General features: G+C 40.6%; 1 protein-coding gene across 1 annotated transcript in view; it reads right to left on the minus strand.

The window, feature by feature from the left end:
* TGFB2 (transforming growth factor beta 2) overlaps nucleotides 1–27,152 on the minus strand; it is a 95,776-nt gene that overhangs the window by 15,458 nt on the left and 53,166 nt on the right. The window contains 2 exon segments of the mRNA XM_020982253.2: nucleotides 15,056–15,102; nucleotides 15,105–15,218. Of these exon segments, the coding sequence (XP_020837912.1) occupies nucleotides 15,056–15,102; nucleotides 15,105–15,218 (161 nt within the window).

A 27,152-nucleotide genomic window follows, 5' to 3' on the forward strand; every position in this document is an offset into this window, starting at 1 on the left:
AGATGATATACAAAAAAAAAAAAACAAAACCAAAAAAACCACCCTTCCTACTGCTTCATGATTCCCTTTGACTGAGAGCTGGCCTGGAACCCACCCCATCGTGGCTTAAAGCTCAGAAATCTTAACTCCAGAGGCGTAGCCTTCCTTGAACACTGTTTATCTCCCTTGCCAAATTAGATCATTTTGTGCAGATCTGACCTTTTGTGGGGGAAAGGGTGGACACACTGACCTGATGTTATCTTCTTTTTAAAATGTTAAGTAGATGTTTCTTCCACTCCAAAACTGACAGAAAGAGGGTCCAGAAGGCTTACTTTCTGATTTTGTTGAAGACTCCCTGCCCCATTCATCCACTAGGCTAATTTTAAAGTATGGATGTCCTAGGTGGACAGCAAGGACCTTACCATTTCCAAAAGCAGATTTCTTCCTAATTCTTTCATATGCATATATATATATATATATATATATATATATATATACACATACACACACATACACACATACACATATATACACACACCACACACATATACAACATATCCATGTATGTGTACATATGCATGCATGTGTTATATGTGTGTATATACGCACATGTATGTGTGTTATACGTGCGCACGTACATACACATAAATATGTACATATAAACATGTGCGTGTATACACTTATACATACTATATATATATGTATATATATATATATGTATATATGTACACACTTATACATACTATATATATGCTTGAAAAAGAATTTCCAGGCTACTTAAAACTAAAATCCAGTTGTTTCCCAACTTTGCTACCACCCACAATGATGGCAAATGTTTCATTTATTACGTTACTGATATACATTAACATCAATATGGGAAGGCATGGAACTGGATCTATGACTTCATTGATGTAAGGTGTTCTCTGGTGAGGAACTTCCCTTGCCACTGCAGATCAGCACCTTCTCTGCCACTGACAGTCTTGGGGAGCTGACTAATTAAGAGTTTAAGTGTTTTGCCTAGATTCATACACTGTGTCAGAAGCAGGCCTCAGATTCAGATCTTTTGAGGCTGGCTCTCTGCACCAACTGCCTCGGAAATACACAGATACATACATACACACTCAAAAATGTGAGAGGATCAAATGAGATAATGTATATGAACAATCTTGACGAACCATGAAATGCAAATGTAGTCTCACCTTCTGCGTAATTGGCCTTCACCAGTTGCTAATGCTTTCTCTCAGATGACCTTCCATCTGCTCTGTATATATCTTATGTTCACCTAGTTATTAACATATTATCTCCAACCGCCTTCCTTAGTCATATGTATGTTCTTTGAGAACAAAGCCTGTTTTTGCATTTCTTTGCATCCCTCACCACAGTACCTGGCACATATAACTGCTTAATAAACATTTATTGGCTGACTATCTTTATAGGCATATGTCCTACTATCTCCAACAGAGCCCCTACTCAATGAATACATTTGTTTATTCACTTTCCCTGGGGCAAAATCTCTTTGCTCCTACCACCATTTCATGGGAAGCCTCAGCCACTCTCACTTCACTTTCATCTCAGCTCACTCTCCTGATTTCATCTCCACACCATCAGCGTTCCCTTCATCTCGGTATTTTTGCCCTTAGACCTGCTTTTCTGACTGGCTTATTCCTTAACCAGATCACCATTTCATGAGAAGCCCCAGCCATGCTTGTTTGACTCGCAGCTCAATTCTCTCTCTTGACTTCTCTTACTCAATCTCCCCTATTAGAATGTAAGCTGCTTGGAGTTAAGGACCATCTTACTTGCTTGTATTTATATCCTCAGGCTTGGCACAGTGGCTGGCATGCAGTAAACACTAAATAAATTCTCTATCTCAGAACATGCCTTCAGTTTTCTTACATTTGTGCCCATGTTGTGCACTCCCTCCAAGAATGCCCTCCTTGCCTTTTCCCTTTATCAATATCCTGCATATCTTTGAAGTCCCAGGTGAAATTCCCTTTCTTCTATGAAGCCTTCTCTAACCAGCATAATCTAAAAATGATCTCTCCTTCCCCTGAATTTCTATGCCACCCTAGTGTCAACACAACTGATCTGGCACTAATCACAGAATACCTTGTAGTACAGTTGTATGTGTTCTATCCTCACTCCCTAACTATTGTAATCTCCTAGGGGACAAAAACAAAGTCTCTCACTTTTTGGTCTAAGGTCCTCCATAACATTACCTTGAACATACTTCCTAGGAAGTAAATAAATATTTGCTGACTGATTGATTCAGCCCTGAAAGAATATGGCTCATTGTGCTCAGCACCTAGATGAGGGTTTTGCACAAGCTAGAAGCTTAAAAAATGCTTACTGAATTTATTTAAAATACACAGAAAAACTAATTTAGGGTACTCTTTCTCTTAAAGACTGGCTTATGCTCAAGGTTCTAAAACAATTTTAATGCCCAAGCTGCTCACCTTAATGACAGAGAAAAGAAAATTTTGCCAACTAATGATAAGGGAGGACCTGGAATTCCAGGGCAATGATCAAAACCAGAGACAACAGGAACAGTGAGGCTCAAAAACTGCAGATTGCAGAGTGAACTTAACTTGATGCCTATGCCAGTAACTAAAAATCAGAAACTATCCAGTATTTGGTACTATAACAGGAGAAAAAAAAATTATCTTGGCATTTATTTTAAGGACAATCCATCAGGAAGAAAAAACGTGATTCATCAATACAATTAATGCCAGGCCTACAGTAAGGCTTTACTCAATCATTAAACACACACACACACACACACACACACACACTCACTCACTCCACACACACACACACACACACACACACATTCACACACATTAATTTTCAAGTAATCGAAAACCTGGCCTTGACCAGTGCCAGAGGCCTGAGTGAAATAAGTGGCTTTCGTTGTGATAAAATATTCCACTGTGGCACAAATACAACTCTGTATTCCCTTCGACTGTAGTCTGCTTGAGCACTACCTGGGTCACTTGAGAGGTACCTGAAAAACCAACACAGAGGATGGTTATTTCACAGAAGGGCCTGAACAGAACCAGCACTTATCTTGTTTTTCTCTTTATTTCTCCCTCCTGTAATTGCTATGGCTCCTTTGTAATTGCACCTCTCTAAGAGGTCTGAAGTAACATATGTCTTCGAATTTCAGTGCCTGCCTAATCTGCCCCCATGAAAAACAGATGACCCTCCAAAGAAAGAAGCACATAAAAGCACATACTTTATGTAGAGGAAAAAAGAGGCTCCAGATATGTAAGTTATTACTATGTCAAACATTGCCTTTTGACAGTGTATATGGAATCATACCAACATGCACCATTCCTTTATATGTTATGATGAATTGTATACAATGGTTCTGTCATTTTTAAGTTAATTTCATCAAATGTGGATGCAAAAAGATTCTTTAAGCTAAAACCCCAATTTCTATGAGAAAACTTTCTTGATCCCCTTAATGCTAAGGCTCTAGCTTTCCCAGTGTTGATTATCTCCAATTTATGCTGTCTATAGATTATTTGTAAATAGTTGTTTTCATGTCATCTTCCTCATTAGATTGGGAGCTCTGAAGGCATTCTTTTGTCTTCCTTTGAATCCCCCGAGTTATTATAGTGCCAGGCACACAGTAGGCACTTAATAATTGCTAATCAGCTAAAAAAGCCTCTCTTCCTACAATCTCTTCATTCTACAATGTGTTTTTCAAAGAGTCACAAAAACATAACTTCTTGATAATTTCAACCTGGAGAAAATGGAAGGAATGATGAGGTTGCTGCTGCTCTTCTGGATCAACAAGGAGGAGGTGGTTGCTAAAGGAGAAGTGGCCAGAAGCTTGAAAGGATGTGACCAATTGATCTTAGAGTTCACTAAAGATAAGGCATGTAACTGCTAGACACAGGCTGACATGTAGCCAATCCTGTGGGATAGTGAATTTTTTAAAGTTCAGAAAAAGGATAGGTAAAAATACCATGATCTGAGATTCTTTGAATGAAGTCAGTTCAAGAGGAAAGAGAAAAAAATGTCATGTCCGCTGCATAGCTCATCTAGAACTCTATTAACCTTGTTAAAAATGTAAATTAATTTAAGTCTTGCATAAACCTGCCATGAGCTCATGATAGTAATTACTGCTTTCTTTTCTAAGTACTCACAAAAACATTCCTTTAAAAACAAACCCTAGAATTTTGCCAAGGATTCAAAGTCAAACATTTTGGACTACTGTCTTCTTCTTTTTTGAGCATTTAGACAATATTTTCCTATCTCTAGGTCTGTGGTACTTCCCCCATTCACCACAATTTTACAAAGATCAAATGATTAAAAGCTTAGAGTATGAAGGGACTTTAGAGCTAGTTCAGGGGCCTGTGGATAGATTTCAGCAGCCCATGAACCTGGATGGAAAAAATTGTGTACTTTTATTTTCACTAGCCTTTAATTGGAATTCAGCATTTCCTTCGATTATAGATGTAGAAAACAAAAATATCACATGATATAAATAAGGTGGAGATATATGTATAGGCTGAGTGATAGTATAATTTGGTAGATCTAAAACTAGTTATAATAACCAGATGCCCAGACACATTATCTGTGTATGTATTCCCCACCCCCAATAACATCACAATATCATATATCCCACCGCTGACATTTATTAGCTATGTGACATTGATCAAATCATTTAACCACCCTGATCCTCATTTCCCTCATCTATAAAATGAGGGGGTGGGGGGTTAGACTATAAGGCCTCTGAGGTTTCTCCCAACTCTAAATTTATAATCCTATATGCTGCTCATTTTACAGATGAAGCAGCAAGTGGAAGAGTTGGGATTTGGATTCTGTTCCTCTGACTTCAAATCTGGGATTCTTTTCAATGTACTATCAGTGGATGCCAACCTTAACCTCATTCCCAGGTGTTTATGGCATAAATGATCAGGAGTAATTTGCAAACGAGTATGATGTTCAGACAATTGTTGGTTTTGTTTAACTATTCTGCCTTGTTACAAGGGAGGGCTCAGTGAATGGAGTAGTATATCTGCAAATGATTGATGTGAAAAAAAAAAGCAATAACACTATTTTTTTTAAGAAAAAGAAAAAAAAAGAGGAAACACAGTTTGAATCAGGGAAATCCAACAAACAAAATTTTCTTTCCTTGGTTTGAGTTGCTAATTGAGTTGCTAATTAACAGGTTATAAACCAGAATCTGAAAGGGTCACAATTCAATTCAGCCCAACCTTTATTAAGTGGCTACAATATGCAAGGTAGTGTAGAACAGCCATGGTGGATAGAAAGTTGGCTTCAGAGCCATCAAGAAAAGTTCTAGTTATGCCTCTGACACATATGGGCTGTGTAATCCTGAATAAATCACTGAAATTCTCAGTGCCCTAGACTCAGTGGTGTCAAACTCCCTGCCAGGCCACATATTGACTTACACACACACACCCACACACACACCCACACACACACATACACACACAAACTACCATTATCTGTGCTGTATTGTATTTTTACCTATTTTCAAACATTTTCCAATTACATTTTAATCTAGTTTGGGCTGCATTGGAGAGTTCTGTTAGCTGCTTAAGGTGTGGGCCACAAGAGAATTTGACATCACCATTCTAGAGGAGCCTTTATGACTGTAAGATGCAGAGAAGGTACAAACCTTGGCTAGTAGTGTGATTTTCCTCAGCAGAAACTTCCCTATACTAAGAAAATCCAGTCCCTATCCCTATATGCAAGGCATAGCACTGGGTACTGGGGATACAAGAGTACAATGGCCCTGAGGTGCTAACAAAGCATAGTGCTAACATATCGGCAAACTCTAGAATGTGGACAAGTTCCAATGAGCACCTGAAACCTCAACCTTTTCCTAAGGCTTACTGGCCTGGAACACAGTCTTGTGAATCTCATAACTTGAGGAGGAAGGAAGAGGAGGAAGAGGAGGAGGAGGAGGAGGAGGAGGAGGAGGAGAAGGAGAAGGAAAAGGAGAAGAAAAAGAAAGAAGGAGGAGGAGAAAGAAGGAGAAAAAAGTGGAGGAGAAGAAAGAGGAGGAGGAGGAGAAGGAGAAGATGATGATCAAGATGAAGAAGAAAGTCATCAACCCCAAAGACTTCAATTTCCTCATCTGCAAAAGGCAGATAGGAAGCTTGGTAGTAGAGTGCTAGACTTAAAAGTCAGAGAGACCTGAGTTCAAATCCTGCTTCAAACTCTTACTAATTGTGTGACAGATAAGTCATTTAACTTCTTTGGGGCTCTGTCTCTTCATCTATAAAATTCTTACCTTCCAATTTAAGGAAAATGCCCAGAAAGTGCCCATGTCTTTATTCTTCTTTGGGTTCTACTCCTGACTCTCTGGACTTTCTCTATCATGCAATCTCATAAGTACCTTCTCTCTTCCCTTTTACACTTCTCAGCTCCCTATTGCTGTCTTCTCCCATTAGAATGTAAGTTCCAGGAGGGGAAGAGGGATGGGAGTAGGGAGGAATGACTGTCTTTCTTCTTGCTTGTTTTTTGTATTCCCAGAGCCCAGGGCTTAGTACAAAGTGTGTGCTTAATAAATGCTTGTCTACTTGTTGACTAAAATGACAGTGTTGGACTACATAAACTCTAAGGTCCTTCCTTCTAGATGTATAATTATAGAATTCATTATTTGAAGCACTGCTCATACATCAATAGGATGGATGACAGCAAGAAACCAAAGCAATATCTATACAGTAGTTTGAACTGGAAAAATTACAAACAGAATTAACCAGCTAAAGAAAGACCTAAGGAGGCATGAGAATGCTGACCACATTGTTGATTGACTATTAAATCCATGGCAGACTGCTTTAACAGAGGGATAGGGGGATCAAGTCACTGGGTTTGTAGTTTCACTAGGATAGGTGAATAGGCCCCTCCATACCAATGCAGACCAGCCACTGCTCTACAACTTTTAGGGAATTTCTTAGAACACTGAGTTCAGTGACTCATCTAGGGCCATACAACAATATGGGTCCAAGGCAGGATTTAAACTCAGGTCATTCTGGTTTTGAGGCCAGCTCTTGCTACCTCTCTGAGATTTATTAGGCATTATTTTGTTAACTTTACTGAACAATACTTAGAGTTGCAGATCTTAGAGAACATCTGCTAATCCAATAGACTCATTTTGCAGATGAGGGAAATGAGCCTCCAAAGTGGAAGTGATTTACCTAGAACCATAGGATTTAGAGCTAGAAAGAAGTGCTTTTGGAGGTCATCGAGTCCAATCCCCTGTCCCCAAAGACATTAAGTGACTTGCCCTAGGTCACAAAGGCAGGGAGTAACAATGGCCAGATTCAAAAGCAGGCCCTGCTCAACTCGAAAGTCAGTGCTCTTTCCTTTGCAATAGAATAGAATTCGAGTTTTCGAAACCCCAGCTTAAGAGCCCTTGGAAAACAGCGGCAGATGGTCTAACCTGCTATGGAACAGTAGGAATTGGGTTCTCATTTTTATTTTTAAGGAAAGGTATCAAGTACAGCATTAGTCTAAAGTCAGAATTGCAACAGTGCCAGACTCTGAAAATAGCAGCTACAGAAGCAATCTTGAATGGAAAGTACAACTGGTCACGAATTAGCCTTTTTTGACCACACCCATTCACAAAGAGAATCATCAAACCCAGAGGACAGCATCAGCCCTCTACAGGAGTGACAATGATCTACTTTCCCTAGGAGGGCAGTGTGGCTTCTGTTCAGTTTGCAAAAATCTGGATGTTAATGGTCTCGTGCATACAACGTGTTTATTATATCATGAGACATTTTTTTAAAAGGGGGGTACTATGCTGTGTCTGCCTACCAGAGTGGCGCCTCAGTAAGGATCGGTGTGAAGGGGATTGTATGCCATAAAATCTTGGACAACAGAAGCACAGTATGACCTCTTTCAGTAGCACTTTTTGTAAATCTAATTTAACAGCCACTCTTTTTTTGGCTGACCTCTTTTTTTATTTTGTGCACCCCTGGGCAAAATGAGAAATGAAAGCCAAACTCTGTGTGTGTGTGTGTGTGTGTGTGTGTGTGTGTGTGTGTGTGTGTGTGTGTATGAGAGACAGACAGACAGAGACAGAGAGACAGAGAGAGACAAAGACACAGTGAAATGGAGACATAAAGACAGAGACAGAGATAGAGAGACAAACGAAGAGACACAGACTGACAGAGAAAAGGAGACACAAAAACAGAGACAAGGATAAATAAAGACAGAAATAGAGATAAAGACAGAGATAGAGACAGAGGGAGTATATGTAGCTCTGAGGAGAAAAATAGAGAAAACTCTTATTAACCCCATCAAGGCTATGTTCCATACATAGTTCACACCAGAATTTCCTTTAAAATAGAACTTGTTTCTCTGATCTTGTACTACAATTAGAGCACTAAGGGGCATTAGAGATAGTAATGACTTTAGAGATCTAATTCCTTTTACTTTACAAAGAAACTAAGCCTCAGAGAGGTGAGCTGGACTTCCCATGATCCAACAGCAAGTTAGTGGTAAAGGCAAGCACTAGACCAAGCATCCATCTATGCGCAGTCTATAGGCGGAGGCATCATCACAAAGGGTTGGAGGTGTGGGGTGGAATAGATAGGGTAGTGGTATTGCAAAATGACTATCCATAACTAAAGCCCACTATTGTCCTAGATAATGGATCTAGAAGGGGAAGGGAGCTCTATGGTCATTGAGGTGAAGAACCTGATTTTACAGATGAGAAAATCAAGGCCCCTGGAGGTCAAGTGTCTTGCCAAAGGTGACAGAGGTAGTAAATATCAGAAGAAGGATTTGAACACTGTCCTCTGACTTCAGATTCCAAAGACATATAGCTTTGGAATCACCATTGTCATATTATCCATATTATCATTCAACTACATTACCCAATATTTAACCAACCCATACATAACCCAAGATTTAACCAACTGCCAATAGTGTAAATATAATCCAATTTGGTAACTCAGTATGGAAATCCAAGAAGACTTAAGACATATTTCCAAAAAAAAGCCATTTCTCCCAAAGTTCCCAGGGCAGCTAGAGGTGATAGTAAAAATGCTGCAAATGTGTGCTCCTGCACAATTCCATTGTTCCCCTTGACCTGGAATTTTTATTCCCTTGTTGGAAATCTAGAGCTCCACTGAAACACACTGGGTAAGGTAGCAAGCTCATTTCAACTCAACACATTCCTTCTCTAATGATTAATGGGGAATGCTCAGCAGATTCCATTCTCCCAGTCTATCAGGGACCCAATATATGCAGCCTCACATTAACATCGTGATAAAAGGCAGCATTTTGGTGGCTTTTCTCGTGATGCTTTATGACGTATGACCCAAACACACCACATTGCTTCCCTAGTAAGTTATTTTAACATGTTACTGCTCAGTGGTTTGAAGCTAATAACTTAGTCTTGAAAACAATCTGGTGGCTCCTGTCTGAAAGCATTGACCTAAATGGCTTTTCTATCTGGAAAGGAGAAGTCTGAGAGAAGATAAGGTCAGCATTTCTAGAATCACAACCGATATGAATATGGAAGGCAAAGTTTCTTCCATAACTGGAAATCAAAAGTTACCAGTTAATAAACTCAAATTTCACAAAATACATATTCTATCCAATTAAACATTTACCAAGTGGAGAATATGGAAATAAATTTTTAGCATGGAATTATTTGAGTGAAACATACTAAAATTCTGTCCTTGAAGGACTAATAGAAAGGCATACTCCAATCTTTATGTAAGGAATATACATTGCTAACTTCATTATTACGTGATTAAAGTTATGTTTTATAATTCCCATGCTTCAGAAGAGCTGAGAATGTATCCCAAAAGTGTGAGCTGAAAATACAAGACTGCCACATGAATTACTCAACAAACCCCAGGATGTTGGGAGGAAGTTCCTTGATCAGAGAAGAACATCACTTGAAGAGAAATTAGAGGAATTTCTGCACTACCTATAACATCTTATTGGTCTAGCTGGTTTGCAGAAGAGGACTTCTTCACCCCCTGTAGTAGGAGAGTGAGACCATTCCCCTGGTAACTGAGTTCCAGTATGGCAATTCACACCTAAGGATTGCTCATCATGAAGTTTGAACTTACTAGCACCTCTTCTCCCAAACAAGGAAGGATTCTGAGGCAATTATGGCCTCTCTGTAGTTTAAACTGTGAATGTATTAGGACTGTGCCTGGTCCTGATCCATCAAATGTAGGAAGTTATACTTTACCATTTGATAGATTGGGTTGTAAATATATAAAATTTTTAATTCTGATATGTGGTAAAAGCTACAAATGACCAACAGCTTCAAGATGGGTTTGGATATTTTGCTGGATACAAACTGCTAATGGCTATTAAGAGGAAATTAAGGATATCTACTATTATTGTTATTATGATTGTATCCAGGACACAGAAAATCCTCTGAGGTCATTATTATAGAGAATAGACCCAGCCATGGATGCCAACTCTATAGTTGCATAGGGGTGGCATAATAGGGAAAAGAGAACTGGACTTGGGAGTCAGAGTTTGAACCCCACTGAGCACGTCATTTAACCCCTCTTGGCTCCAGTGTCTTTACCTATAAAATGGGAAGAATAGCAGCACCTATCTCACAAGGTAATAATAAAGATTAAGTTATATATGTCTGAAGTACCTTCCAGATATTACAACACTATGTAAATGTTAGTTATTATTGTTATTATTATCCTTCTAGTCCTGGTTCTCTAATTAAAGTCTTTGTATGATCCTGGGCAAATTGCTTGACCTCTATGGGCCTCAGTTTCCTCATCTGTAAAATGAAATGGTTTAACTAGATGATCTCTAGGTTTCCTTCAACCCTAAGAGTCGTTTCTCTGGTTTTAGCACTACAGTGTTTCCATGGTGCCACTGAACTGGTTAGATGGTGGCTCTGATCCAGTTCTTATGGTATACAGACAAGCTAACTGGTTGCCCCCGAGTTTCCCCTCCTCTAGGATGGTGCCCCTGGCTTGTTTCTGGAATGTTCCTTCAGAAGGGGATTCTCTTTTCCCATTTCCCTTTCCCAAACTCATGATTCTGGAAGAGATTTAATCACAAATACAGGAGCAACTTAATCAAAGAAAGATGTACTTGAATGTCCAAAGTGGCCAAGAGTTATGATAAATACCGTAGGTTCAAAGGCATTCCCAAATCATTGGAGCTTTATCTGATCAAATTCCAATAAAGGTTGCATTTGGCATAAATCTTTAAAAACATTGCTAGGGCTATTCATAGCTGGCAAAACTTTCTTACTTAATGTTGTTTTTTTCTTTCCCTCTGTATAAAGATTTTATCCCTCTAATATTGTCCCAAATCTTGGTGTACATTTGAAATCATACCGGGATCAAATAAATGTATGCTCTTTGGCAATGATTAGCATCGCAGGGGGCAAAGAAAGACAGCCCTGGGATCTTCCCTTCCTCCTGAGTGATGACAGAGAATTCTACAGGAGAGCTGAGAGAGCAGAATCGAAGTTCCAAGGTCCTCTGCCAAACCAAATGTGTCTTTCAAATAGAAGCTTCAGCTCCTAAGGTCTCTCTCATAGGGAGTGAGAGACAACAGTTCCTGTGTAGCCCTGGTAAAATAGCATTATTTAAGTGATCAATTACTTTGAAGAAAAACATGAAAAGCCATTAGAAATGATATGTGGGTTCCATCCAGGTCCGTATTCTAATTCTAATCATGGCATGATGGGACATGTTGTGGGAGAACCTTGAACCCAAACTGTAAGAGGAAGCATGATGCAACAGGATGAATGTTAGATTTGGAGTCAAAGGGCCTGAATTTGAGTTTGGACTCTACTTGTGTGACCCTGAGCAAACCACTTCCACTACTTGGGCTTGGTTTCCTTATCTGTAAAACTGAACTAGCTGGCCTCTAAGATCCTTCACCACTCTACATCCATGATTCCATGATCCAACATACCTTAAGGGGACAATCTCCCTTTAGTAACATGGTGCCATGGAAGGAATGTTGGACATAAGGATCACAAGACCCGAGTTTGAATCTTTACTCTGCCCCTTTGGGCAAATCACTTAACCTCTATGGGCCGTAATTTCTTCATCTGTAAAATGAGGCTGAGATAAGAAAGGGTTGTTGGGGAGAAGGGACTCGATGGCCTCGAAGGGCCTGTTTAAAAAATTTTAAGAGTAGAATGAGAACAAAGATCAACTAGTACCAGCAATATCTGAGCTCTTCCAGAATAGACCCTCGCAGAGACAGAAAATCATAGAATCTAAGAGTGAAAGGGGATCGACAGACCATCTAGTGCAGGGGTGGGGATCCTGGGGCCTCGAGGCCACACGTGGCCTCAATCAAAGGGCTGCACTTGAGGACCTAGAGGGCTACATGTAGCCTCAAGGCTGCAGGTTCCCCACCCCTGATCTAATGCAACCTCTCACTTGGTGCAAGCATCCCATCTTTGTATAATATCCCCAGTAAATGGTCATCCTGCCTTTGCTTGAATACTCACTGTCCCAAAAGACAGCCTATTATATTCATTTTCTTATTCTCAGTTGATTTATTCACCCTCAATAACTTGAAATAAAGGCTAGGAGTAAAGCAGATCTCAACAATCAATATTCATACAGATCTCCATTTGTCACAGTAATTGCTCATGGCCACATAATGTCATGGAATGTTCATCAGCCTAGGAACTAGAAGATCTGAGTTTTAATTCTGGGCAAGTCATTTAACCATCCTTTCACTTAATTCCATTTTCATCATCTATAAAATGGAAGAGAGAGCAGACGTGCACTAAATAATCTCTAAGGTGATTACTTTTTCTTCCAAGAGTAGTTTTGTTATCTGTTCTAATATCTCTTCTTTTTCCTTCCCTAGATAACAATATGAAAAGAAGGAGGACATATCTAGTGAATATTGTGGGGGAGAGATCAGGATGAATTTATGATTTTTAACATTTTTAAAGAAATTTAATTCTATAATTTTCAAGAACGTACATTAACAGGAACTAAGTGCTTCTGGGTTTACAAAATGTTGCCAAGTAGAGATCCTTTGGGACCCACTTTAATAACAAATGAAAACTTTTCCAATCAACACATCAATGATGTGAATGGAAATTACTGATCGAAAAATGTTTGTATTCAAACTCTGTTGGCATATAAGCAGAATCAATCTGCTTGACAAACTTTTCTCCCATAGATAAAGCAAGGATAGTGACCATTTAAATGAAGGCAGCCAAATGAGGTTTTATTGCATACTAAAATAAGCTGCCCCCCCCCCTTTTCTTCATGTTCTGCTTTAATAATGAGAGATGATGTGGTATGGCGGATAACATAGTGGGCTTAGAGTCAGGAAGACTCTGGTTTCACTCCTGCTTTTGATACCTACAAGCTATGTTCTCCCTTTGGCCAGTCATTGAACTTTTCTGAATTTTAATTTCTTCACTGGTAAAAGAGGAATAATAGTAATAATAATAATAATGGTGATGATGATGATGATGATAATAATAGTGCTCCTCCTCCAAGGACTGTTGTGAGTACTGAACGAGATCATGCATAGAAAGTGCTCTGCCAACTTTGAAGAGCTACATAAATGTCAACTATTATTAATTACATCACCATCATCATCATAGAACACACCTGCTGGAACAGCTGACCTTCAGTTCTGGCCAAATAGCTTATGGGAGAACACCTCAGAACAGCTGTCTTACTGCCGATGAAAGACTCCAGCCCTGTTCTGCCAGCCCTCCCTGTGTCAAAAGATAGTTTCTCTGTAGACTTTTAATGGTTCAAAAAAATAACACGCATGGTCACAATACACAAGTATAATATCCAGTAATAAGTGGATGCGTTCAAATTACATATTTTCTTGTCAGAAACTTTGTCACCAAAGGAAACATAGTGATATATTTCAGGGCATCAGAAGTGGGAGTGGGTGGTGGTGAAGATTTCCATTCCTCTATGAGAAAAAGAAAGCCTTGTCCCCTTCTAGTCCACTTTTCTTTCTTCTTTACTTCCCCTCTCTGACTATTTCCTTTGCCCTTTATCTCCTTGTCCCCTCTTGGTGCTATTTCTCAAACTCCCTCCTCATTTCCCTTCCCTCCTCATCTCTCTCCACTATATCTTTCCTCCTTTTTCAGTCCCTTTGCTTTTCTTGTAGAGCGGAAGCTGCTTGAGGGCAGCATTATATCAGTTTTGTATCTATATCCCCAGCCCCAATAGACAGGCATTCCATCAATGCTTTTTGATTGATCAATTGATTGATTGCATTACAGACCCAGCCACTGCCCTCTCTATATGCTTCAAGTAATTTTTATTTCTCTGACTCCTTCCCCATGTCCCTTCTGCTTTGGGGATGAGACTACCCCAAAATTAGCGGTTATGTTTCAAAGGAATTATGAAGCAGGAAGCTACTTTACCCAGAGAACTGTCTATCAATCTGTTGTGTCCTCTCAAGGGATTTAGTAATAATAATAATAATAATAATAATAATAATAATAATAATAATAAACACATAGATTGTTATGCAGCTTAAAAAGTACTTTCACTTTGATATTAAGACATGTTATCTTATCTGATTCTCCCAACCACTTGGTAAAGTAGTCAAGACAGGTATTATTTTTACCATTTTAAAGTTAAGGAAAATAGAAGACGAAGTTTAACTGATTCAAAGCTAATAAACAGCAGAGTTAGAGTTAGGACCCAAGGCTTCTGAGCCCCAAACCACTGCTCTTTCTACAGAAACACTTGGCTGACTTCATCATGAAAAAGCTTTTCACCCAGAGTATTCATTCATGAGGCATCTCTATCATGATATGATTACAAATTAGGCCATCCAGTCCAAACCCCTCATTTGACCAAAGAGGAAAACAGTGACTTGCCCAAGGTCACACAGGCAATAAATGTTATTTCTTCTTCTATTCTTTTTTAAAGTATTATTTCTAGGATTTTAACTCCAGTCCTTTGACTCTAAAGTCTACTGTATTATGCTACTTCCCCATATGAGGGTATAAACACTCTTATATTATGTAGTTGTCATGATGGCCAAATTGGGTGAAAAAGCTAAAGCTGTAGAAAGACCTCTCCCAATAGGTTACAAATCATCCCAACTATCCCAGACAATTTACCTGATAGAGCTCGATCCGTTGCTCAGACACCCGGGCCTTAGGATTTGCAGCCGAAAGACCCTGAACTCTGCCTTCACCAAGTTGGAAGCATTCTTCTCCATTGCTGAGACATCAAATCTGACAATTCTAAAGTAGGGCCTGTACAAAGTGGGCGGGATGGCATCTGTAAAGAGTTAAGGAAGTCACTGAGAATGATAAAATTCATTGTTCTCCCCAAAAGACCACAGTACAAGATAGCCCTAGAGACATCATAAGGAAAAGATCTGCAGCCTGGTTTGGGTTCCAATTGCCAATTTAATACCATTAACAATTTAACCAGGAAAAATAAGCATGTGCATTTGATTATGGGAATAACAGATTAATAGAGATTAACAAACCATTTTGAACTCCGTTTGAGGGCATGCAGTTAACCCTGTCCTTTGAAAGCTGAAAGAATGGTGGAAAATCCTAGATGCTTATGAACTGGAACCAGTGCACACAGTTGATGGCTGGAGATGGCTGTCAGGCCTGCATACACTTTAATTGGATGTGCCAAGAAAATAGCTCATAATGGCAAGCAGTTTGCCCTGTGTATTTTTTTTCCTCGAAAGTTTGGCATCAAAATGTTCAACATTATCCAGGCCCCTATTGCATCTTTTTCTGATTCAGTATTTTGGTCTTTTCTCAAACACACACACACACACACACACACACACACACACACACACACACACACACACACATTGAGAATCCCAGCATTAGAAAATTGCCTGGGATAATGAGAAGTTAAGTAATTTGCCTAAAGTAATACAGTCAGGATATGTCCACGCTGGGACTTGAACCCAAGTCTTGCTGACTCCTAGCTCAGCTCTCCATCAGCTATCCCACACTACCTACCTTTTACCCTTTCCATCTCACACCTATGATTTCATGGGTGACATTTCCTGCTATCTTCTGAGACATGCTCCCTCTTTCTATAAAATGTCGTTTTAAGCTCAGGTTCTGTTTTCCCTATGAACTCTACCTAGCTCCTATTACTTCATTATTTTGCATATGTGTCCAGTTTACAAATGAGACAAAACCTTTCTACTCTTGTCAGCTCCCATCTGGAGAATTATTTTCACTTCTGTGAACATGTTAGGAATATTGATAATCTGGCCAGTGTCCAGAGAAATCATTTTGTGGCCTATTCAGTCTAAGATCTAAGACTACAGGTTCTCCTTAAGGAAGAGGTGATAGGTTCTCTTTTTATAACTCCCCACAGTGTACTTACACCAATACTCTGTATATAATGGGAACTCAACAGATGCTTACTTGCTTCTTAAACTTTTGAACATATATGAATTTCCAAAAAGATCCAGATACCTAGCTCTGTGAACTCAAGCAAGCCCCTTAATTTCTTATAGTCTCAGATTTCCTCATTAGCAAAATGGAGATAAAAATACTTATTACTTTTTATATTTATTACAACAGCTAGGTGGCTCAGCGAATAGAGTGCAGGGGCTAGAGTTAGAAAGATTCAACTTCCTGAGTTCAAATCCAGCCTCAGACACTGACTAGCTGTGTCACCCTGGGCAAATCACTTTCCTCTGTTGGTCTCAGTTTCCTCATTCATAAAAGGAGCTGCAAGCCACTCTAGCATCTTTGCTAAGAAAACCCCAAATGGGGTCACAAAGAGTCAGACTTAACTAATAACAACAACAAAATATTTATTATATACTTACTGTGTAATAACCCGCTTCACAGGGTTTCTATGTAATGAAGTGAGGAAAAGTACTTCGTAAAACTGAAGCACAATAAGAAAAGGCAGCCAGGTTGCAGTGGATAGAGTGTCTAGCCTGGAGTCAGGAAGACTCATCTTCCTGAGTTCAAACCTGGCTTCAGAAATTTACTAGCTGTGTGATTCTGGGCAAGTCACTTAACCCTGCTTGCCTCAGTTTCCTCATCTGTAAAGTGAGCCAGAGAAGGAAATGCTAAACCACTTGAATATCTTTGCCAAGAAAACCCAAATGGGATCATGAAGAGTCAGACGTGATTGAAAACAACTGAACAAGCATGGTGTAGCAGATGGAAGGTCAGCCTCAGGAAGACCTGGGCCCAGGTTCTACCACTAAAACATACTGGCTATGTGACCTTGGACAAGTCACTTCAATTCTTAGGGCTCCCAAGCAACTTTCTAATGCTGTAAGTTACAGCTGAGTTGCTGATGTATATTAGTTTCCTAACTGGAAGTTCAGTATACCCATGAAATCATAAGTCTGCATGGAAATAAATCAGTGAATAACTGTTTACTTGATTATATAGAGGACTTTGTGAGGTCAGGGAGGTTCTCATAAGGATATCCATTCTACCAATGCAGACTAGAATCTGCTCTGCAACTAAAGAGTCTTAGCCAGTTGCCTAAAGCACTGAAAAGTTGAGTGATTTGTCCAAAATCACCCAGCTAGCTTGTGTAAGTCCTGAACTTCAGGCTTCCAGATACAAAGTAGTTGTCTATTCACTATTCAATTTCCTGCCACCTCTCAAGTAGTTAGAAAAGGTAGGGGTTGGGGAAGGGAAAGGAAGGTATGTGTGGAGGAGAGTATTTAGATAGGGGTTGATGAGAAGGGAGGAGATAGATAAGTAGATAAATAGAGACAGATAAGTAGATAGAAAGAGGGAGAGAGAGAGAGAGAGAGAGAGAGAGAGAGAGAGAGAGAGAGAGAGAGAGAGAGAGAGAGAGAGAGAGAGAAGAGAGAGAGGAGAAGAAAGGGATAGATAAGTGGAGAGGGAGAGATATATAGATAAGGAGAGAAAGAGATGAGTTGATAGATAGGGAGAGATAAATAGATAGACAGACAGATAGATACTCATTTGACTTATGACTTGAAGACCTTGACTTCTGATATATCCTAGCTATGTGATCCTGGGCAGCTAGGGTACACAGTGGACAAAGAGCCAGACCTGGAGTCTGAAGACCTGAGTTCAAATCTGCCCTCAGACACTTACTAGCTTTGTAACCTTATGCGAGTCATTTAATTTCTGTCTGCCTTAGTTTCCTCTCTGCAAAACGAGGAAAATCAATAGCACCTACCTCACAGGCTGTTTTGAGGATCAGATGAAATAATAATTATAAATCACTACACAAAACCTTAAAGCATTATATAAATGGAAGCTGCTCCATTATTATCATTGTTGTTGTTTTGTTGTCATGCCACTTCATGTCTGGGGGTCCCAGGTCATATTTTAGTATGTGTAAGAGTAGATATTTATATATTAGTTCCTATTTGACAAATGTTATTTCATTTGATCCTCACAACAACCCTGTGGGGTAGAAGCTTTAATTATTTCCATTTTACAGATGAGGAGAGCGAGGCGTAAGGATGTTAAGTAATTCACATAGGATCAGGCAGCTAGTGAGAGGCTGATGCAGCATTCTATAAAGGCCTGAAAAGACCTCCCCACCTTGCAGTACCCAGATCCAGGTGACTAGGTAACACTGGTCCTTCTGGTCCTTTCCTCCTACCCGCTACATTTTGTTGCTCTGCCCGTATCCCAGCCATGCCAGCTCAGGCAACGAGGAGGCCATGAGAACAGGCAGGGAGCCAGAGACGAGGCAGGGCGATGCCTCAGGCCTTACGTGACATGTCATATACGCTAGCTAAAGTTTGTTTGAGAAACTGCCCCAGAGAAGGAGTGGCATTTATTGTGCAGTGTGGGGCCTCTCAGTGTTAGACAGCAGAAGCTGCAAGCATTCTTTGAAAGAGCATCTTTAAGGAGTGGAACTAATTTAATATGTTTCCTGTTGTCAGGAAAAGTAAACAAGTCTTGTCTTTTATTTCCCCCCTCCCTCTCCTCTTCTCTCAAAGGAACCTTACTGGCCAGCAGCACATGGACAAACACAATTCTTCCCCCACACCCATCCCTACCCCACACACCATAAGCTTCTATCTTCCCCTTCCATCAAGGTTTGTAAATAAAAGCTCTGGAGATTTATTTTTATTCTCTTTTTTGTTTATTAAACTTTAGAGGGTTTTTCTTTTCCTTTCTGGTCTTCTGCCCATACTCTCTCTTATTATGGCTGCCTCAGACCAGCAGGTCAATTTTTTTCCCTCTCTTTCTAAGCAAATCACCCAAATGGCCTGTCTTGGGCTTTGGAGCTTTTGAAGCCCTTATATGCAAATATTTACAGGAGTAGCTTGATTATTTATTAACTGCAGTTGTTATGTTCTCTATAAGTTGGCAAAGGGCCCTCTCCCCCTCTGGCTATTATAACCATTTAGGCTTGTTTATATTATAACTCCCTGATAACACAAACCCAGATTTCTCCTCACCCCCCACCCCTTTATTTTATGAGTAGAAGCCGTTTATACATAAGGTGGAAAGCCTGCTGTGCAGCCCTGCCAGAGGCTAGCAGCTCCCTGCCTGGGTCCTGTTGCAGCAGTGGGATGAGCACGCTGAGACAACAACCAATCTACCCTTCAGTCCAGCTCCAAGCTCAGAGCACAGTGGGGACTCAATAAATATTGTTGACTGAATGACTGTCTACCACTTTCAACATTTTGGTTGCTGTTTTCCCCTGCTGTCATTTGCTATAGGGTCAAAAGCCCCCTGCCTGTCTGAGGGACTTGAACAACCTGTCTGATGTCTCAGGGTTTGAAAAAAAAAATTTTTTTTAACCCTCTCAGCTAATTGCTTTTGGCCCACTTCTTTGACCCTGCCCTAACCCTCTGGAAAGCTTTCTGGATGCTGGGTGCAGGAGGACCAAAACAGGCCTGTCAGAACACTGCTGGGACTTCTGAGGCCCACTCCCCCTGCTCAGGAGCCCAGATGGGCAGGCTAGGGATTTAATGACTTGAGCATCACTCATCCACCCAGCAAGACTTGGAGGGATGGAGATTTTTCCTCTGCCTTTCTCCAAGAGCTAGTTTTTTCACCTTCTGGAATGAGAGTTCTCCATAATGTTCTCTGTAGCTCCATACTCCTGCTCTTTCTGATCACAAGTCATCAGGTCCTTAGCCCTAACCTTTGCAAGTATCCACACTTACTCTCCTCACTCCAGCCAAACAAATATTCCCTCAGTCCTTTTAAGCTTATCTTTCAACTCTTAATTCTTTTCCTTTTCCCACAATAAGCCCCTAAAAGCCCCTAACCTCCCATATTCCTTTCCTAGATACAAAACAGTAGCTAGTCCACGGACTATGTTCAAGAATGCAACTGTTGTTACTGTGTTGGATGGTATTAAAATGCTAAGACAGGGGCAGCTAGGTGGCGCAGTAGACAGAGCACCGGCCCTGGATTCAGGAGGACCTGAGTTCAAATCCGACCGCAGACACATAACACTTACTAGCTATGTGCAAGTCACTTAACCCCACTGCCTAGCCAAAAAAAAAAAAAAGCTAGGATAATTCTTCCTGATTCAGGCTTTGGGAAACAAGATAAAGAAATATGTGGGAACCTAAGTGACCATAATAGTCAGAGGGAATTCAAGGAAATTGTATTTGACAATTATTAAGTACTAACTGCACAGAGCACTCGGTGAGCTGAAGGGGAAGATACAAACTTAAGATAAGACGTGGCCCTTGCTCTCAAGCAGCTTAGAGTTTAGTAGGGAAAGGAAATAGTAACCAGGATAATTGCAGACTCTGCATAACACTGCCTCAACTAATGTTTTCTATTCTGTTAAAAATAATATACTGCTCCTTCCTCCCTCTCCAAGTTGGCTCCTCACTCCCTTCTTCAGCTGTTGTTTTGCCCAGTATTGCGTTTTCATGGAAGTAGCTCATGATGTTAGACAAGGCATGCCTGTCTCAGGAGCAAAACACCCGTACTTCGGAACAATCAAGCCAGTCCTGTTGTTACATACAGTCTATTTGCTTAAAGTCTGTGACACACAAGCTAGCAGTTTGCCATGTACTGCCTCATTTACTCCTCATTTCATGTGGCTGTGCGTAGGTCTTGCCCAGCCTAAGTGTCTTATACTTGTAACCCAGTGCACTCATCTTACTGAGATCAAATCCAGCCTCAGACACTTACTAGCTGTGTGACCCTGGGCAAATCACTTAACTCTGTTTGCCTCAGTTTCCTTGCTTATAAAATGAGGATAGTAAGAATGATAGCACCTACCTCCCAGGGTTGTTGGTGAGGATCAAACAAATTAATATCTGTAAAGCATTTTGCAAACCTTATAGTGCCATATAAATGCTATTATTTTTATTATTGGTAGACTATGACCAGAATTTGGTTTAACTGTCACAATGGCTCATTGAGAAGGAGAGGCAATGCGTTACAGGAGAAAGAACACTAGATTCAGAGTAAAGAAAACCTAAGTTTAAAGCCTCCTTTCACTGCAATGTGAGCCTCAAGTGCTTAAACTGTAAGATTTTGTACTAGGTGGTCTCTAAGATCCCTTCTAGCTCTTAATCTGTGATCCTATGAGGCTTCTCTTAACATCCTATATCCTATAATACTTTCACTCCACAAGGGAAAAAATATGCATGGCCCTCACACTGAAAAGCTGATCTCATTGTGGCTTCTTCACATAGGCTCCTTATGCTGCCTGACATCCTCTTTGGGTAATACAAGGACACCTTTAAGAAATAAATATGACCCAAAAAGTGTTGGACTGTAGGAAAGGCCATGAAAGGCTTCCTTCACTTGAAAGATGTTTCATTCTGCATCCAACAGTATTTAATTCTAAGATCTTTCTATGAAGCCCCCAAATTTTAATTGATATACTTGCATACTAATCCAATAATCCCAAGAAAATTCACCCATTGAATTGAGGACACAAAAAAATTGGTCCTTACAAGGTAATTAGTGACCTCAGCATAAAAGCAATTAAGAGGTGGTCTTTGTTCACTCTGCATCGTATTCATGCCAGTGACTTTCCAAGATCTTTGAGGCCCCTTGTCAAACTTCCCAGACCTTCGTACTCCCACTCTAGTCCTCAGGGTGGCCATCTGTGTCTCTCATCCAGAACCCTCCTGATATAAGCAATGCAGCACTGATATCCATCTTTCCATAAACTGCTGAACTCTCCCTGTGGCTCTCTAGAGATTGGCATGGATTTCTGACATGCCTCAGGGGAGTGGTGACTTCTCACTCCTGACCTCCACAGCATCTGAGGAAGTAGTTTGGGGTTCATTAGAAGCCCGCTGGAGGGAGGAAAATGAAGCTGCTCATGGGGCGGTCAGGGAGCGCAATCACCTCAACCTCTGCCTATGTTTGCACAAACACAGCCAGCAAGAAAGCAAGACAATTGTGTTTTGGGGTTTTCTGAAATTTGTCTTGGCACGCCGGGTATGGGTTTGATTTCACTACCACATCCCAAGCTGTGCTGACATTCAAGTCACAGTGATTTAACACAAAATGACGGAGAAATAAACAGTGTATCAACAGTGGTTTCTGTTTGCCGCTTAGACCATCCTTCCCTGTTAAATGTAATACAGCAGTGCAGCATCTGTAATTTAAGGCGTGAGCCTCCAAGGCTGGGAATGTGTCAAACTCGACAAGGCACTGGCACGGACGTGCCTAATTCCAACGACACACAGCTGATGCAACTCAGCCCTCACACTGCCTGTGATGGTGGGTTCTACAGAGACCAGTGAAGTGGAGGACCAGGTCCTCTTCTGAACACTCCAGAAAAATGCAGCTGAATCATTATAAGTAGCTTTCCTTACCCTCACATTAAGTTACATGGTACAAGTCAGCCCTGAATGACTACCTGAATTCTATGATGTCCATCAGACTGATCCCAACTGTCAAAGGCAGGTAACCAATGGGCACTAATGAATATCATTTTTCATCAAAGAAACATGGGTTATGCAGTCAAACAGAGGAGCTTGCAGTCCTTAACTGGGAGGCAGATGACTGCTGTTGAGCTACCAAGCCAAGAGCTTTGGTAGCTGAAGGCTTCAGGAAAGAGATAGTAGTCTAGAAATGAAATATTTGGTTCCTCATAGCCCAGTGGGCTCTGAATGATTATAAGATTACTAAATCTACAGCAGAAATGGAGCTAAGAGATCATCTAGTCTAACTCCTTAATTTTGTAATTGTGGAACCTGAGGTCCAGAGTGTTTACCCAGGATCATACAAGTAGCAAAGATCAGAGGCAGAATTTGAACTCAGGCCCTTATGAACTCGGGTCCTGTGCCTTCAAAGCCAACATTCTTTCTAACACATTACACTAACTCATGACCTTTAGAATGAGTATGAGAGTTTATTCCCTAAAATATGGAGGAGTTACTGTCAGTGGGTACCACTTAAAGCAACTGCTGTTTGTATTCTGCTCCTCTGCTCCCACCCAACTATATGCTGCTCTTTTATTTTTTCTGTTCTTCTGTCCCCCTCTCCCTTCTTTGTCTTCTATTCTCTTTTAGAGTAATTTACCACTAAAGCTTGGAGAGACCTTCAGAGTCATTTAATCTAACCTTCTTATACTCCAGAAGAGAAAATTGAAGTAATTTGTCTAAAGGTTTGTTTTCTTCCTTTTCTCCTTTCTAAGTTTTATGACTGCCAGGGACATTCAGTGGCACCAGCTCAACATTGAGCTCCTTTGATAAGGGAGGGCTTCGACCACCACTATCACTCTGCCACTTCCACTCTAAGGGACTAATTGCACAGACTCCAATTCTAGAATTACCCTCAGTCTACAAAAAGATAAAACAGAGAAAAATAGAATGAATGTGGATTCAATTACTAGACTAAAAAGAACCCTGCATGTCACCCTATTACTCTTCATAGACTAGGAGCACAGATGCTTTCCACATAAGGAGAAATTCAAACTCAGGATATTTCTAGGGTCTCAAAAGGTAACAATGGCAGAATTAGGATTATAATTTCTAACCTCCAACTTTTTAGGTTTACTTAAGAAACTAATTTTTAAGATCTTAAATTATTTTTAAAAAGTGGTAGGGGGAAAAATTATCCAGTCTTTCTAGCATCACATTGGTGGTACTGTTTAAAGTCTTGAAGGTATCTAGCACCGGTACTATCGACTGGCTTTCTCACTTTTCTTTTTTGCTTATAGTCTGATTCATTTTTCTTTCAGGCAATGAGCTGGTCTACATGGCTGCTTTGCCTATGAGTAGTAATATGTCACACCCTCATCAAAACTCAAGCTAGAGCAAAGGCTCAAAGAAGTTTAGAGTTGAAAGTGACCTGGGGGTGGAGGGTCATCTAGTCCAATCCATACATAAGTAAGAATCCCATTGACAAGATTCTGGGCAAGTGGTTATTTGGTCTTTGTTTAAAGGCCTTTTATGAGGGGCAACCCAAGTATCTGCAAAGGCAGAACATTCCACTACTGGAAAGCTCTAATGGTTAAAGTTTTTCCTTACATTAAGCCAAAATCTGCCTCTCTGACACGTCCTACCAGTACTCTGAGTTCTATCCTCTAGGGCCAAGTGGAACAAGCCTAATCCTTCTTCCCCATGAGAGTCTTTCAAATACTTGAAGACAGCTGTTCTGCCTCCTCATGAGACTTTTTTTCCCGCTAAACTAAAGAGACCTAGTTTTTCATCTGATCCTCACATGTCATGATTTAAGGGGTGATAACCAGAATAAATAGGAGGATTTTAAGAGAGCATCTAAATGGAGAAATTCAAGTTACCAGGCAACAGTGGACAGAGTGGGGAAGGTGGCAGGATATAATTGGATAAGCCATTGTCAATGATCTCTGAAAGATCGTAGAGAATGGAAGTACTGCAGGTACAGAGAAGGGAAGGACAAATATTCTAATTTTCCAGAAAAAGAGTAAAAAGAATAGAGCCTGCAAACTATAGGTCAACGAGCTTATTGTCAGTGAAGACCTAGAACAGATCACAAAGAACAGTGCTCATCATGAACAGGTTCTATCAGACTAACCTCATTTCTTGTTGGTTAGGGGTACTAAAATAATGAATTACAAATGTTTGTACTGTTGTTCCTGCTCTAGCTGTGATGCCGTATCCCTCTGTAAAAGCTAATTGGTGGTAAGTTGTTAAATAGAACTGGAGTCTTGGTTATTGGTCCCCTGACAAATGGGGAAAACCCAGATGGAGGGACTCCACGATGATGGCAGTGGAAAAGTGACACTTTCTCATCACCCCCTAGAACTTTAAGGGGAAGATGTGGCAGCTGGGCTCTGGGAGAATGAGCCAGAGCACATGTGCCAGCCATGCTTATATGTATACATGTTGTCACTTCCTGGGCCATCTCCAGTCCTCCTGATCCACCTCTAGCCATTGGACCCAGATGGCTCCAGAGGAGAAAGTGAGGCTGGTGACTTTGCACAGCCCTCCCTCCCTTAAATTCAATTCACTTGAATGTCATGGCATCACTTCCCAGATGTCATGGTCTTCTCTGAGAACAAAGGACAGACAGCAGCAGCAACCCCAGTACATCTAAGCTGTGTAGAGGAAGGGATTGTTTCATTTTGAGTTTTGCATCCTCAGTGTTTACAACAATGCCTAGCGCACAGCAGGCACTTAAAAATATTTGTTGATCTCTGGATGAAGAGCAGGCCTCTGAGTAAAGGAGACCTGGGTTCGAATCCCACCTCTGACAAGTACTGACTGATGATCCTGGCCAACTCCAAGATGATAAATGAAGGGCAGAGTAGTTCCTGCTTGTGGTTCTCTGCTCTGCAGAAGCCACGTGTGGAGCATTTTGTACTGGGCGACATATTTCAAGGGCACTGATAAACCTCAGAGTGTGAGAAGAGGCAAGTAAGAGACCTGGAGATCCCAACACATGAGGATAATTTGAAAGGACTGAGGATGTTTAGAAAGGGATGACTTGGAGGGGATGGCTTGTGGGGGTCACAATAACTGTCTTCAAAGGCTATCACATGGAAGAGAGGGTTCTATTTGGTCCTGGATGAGAGAACTAGCAGCAATGGGGAGAAGATGCAAAGAAGGAAATTTAGGATTGATATACAGGAGACTTGTTAAGAAGCCTAACACCTAAAGCTATACAAAAAGAAATGTGATTGGCTCCCTTTGGAAGCAGAGTGGATAGAGTTCCTCAAGTAAAAGCTTTCTGGTATGTTGTAAAGCGGATTCATATCCAGGCATGGATTGGTAGACTAGATGACCTCTGAGGTCCCTTCAGACTCTGAGGTTCTCTGATGTTATGAAGCAGCTAGGTGACACAGTACATAGAGCCAGGGCTTGGAGTCAGGAAGCCCTGAGTTCAAATCCCACCTCAGATACTTACTAGCTATGTGACCCTGGGTCAGTCACTCAGCCTCTGCTTGCCCTAGTTTCCCCAAATGTGAAATAGGGATAATAATAGCACCTACCTTCCAGGACGGTTGTGAGGATCCAACAAAATAATATTCACAGAGTGCTTAGCGTGGTGCCTGTCATGTAGTAAGCACTATACAAATGCTGGATTATTATGATCATTGTTATTATTACTATGAAAGGCTCAGTTCAAGACCCAAATTTGTTACTTAGTAACTTTTCACTGTGGGATTCTATTTCTGCATCAGTAAAATGAGGGAAATGGATTCACTAGACACTATCTAAAGTTCCTCCCAGCTCTAATGTTCTATGATTTCTAACTTAAATAGTGAGTAATATCAGGTGAAACTGACTGTAAGGCTTGAATAGTTTGAATGATAGGAATTCTCAAGCTGAAAGGCTTCTCTGAGGTCATGTAGTGATCTCCCTTCTGAGTGGTGAGGAAACTGAGGCCCAGAGATGAAGCCACTAGCCCAAAGTGTTGCTATATTCCTTGTATCCTCCCACTCTTCCCTCTTGGGCAGTGGCCACTGGAACAGGAATTGTTTACAGCAGACATTGCACTGAAGTGGAAAAAGAACTTGATTTGTAATCAGAAGTCCTGGATTCAAATCCAGGCTCTGCTACTTACTACTCATGTGACCTTGAGAAAGTTGCTTAAAATTTGTCTTTAATTTCCATAACTACAAATAAGGAGGCTTGAACTACATGGCCTATATGGCTCCAAAGCTGTAAGCTACACACGATACCTAAAACTCATTTTGCCAATAATTTCAACTTCTAACACCAGTGAAAGATAGAACCAGAAAGGTGAAACCTATTACTTTGTACCAGGTATTGACTTATTGTAGGCCATGAAGAACCTCAGCTGCTTCTCAGAACCCACAAAATTTCTCATTACTCCACCCTGT

This window comes from Phascolarctos cinereus, unplaced genomic scaffold, assembly GCF_003287225.1.
Source record: "Phascolarctos cinereus isolate Bilbo 61053 unplaced genomic scaffold, phaCin_HiC Scaffold_5;HRSCAF=322, whole genome shotgun sequence".
Taxonomy (NCBI): domain Eukaryota; kingdom Metazoa; phylum Chordata; class Mammalia; order Diprotodontia; family Phascolarctidae; genus Phascolarctos; species Phascolarctos cinereus.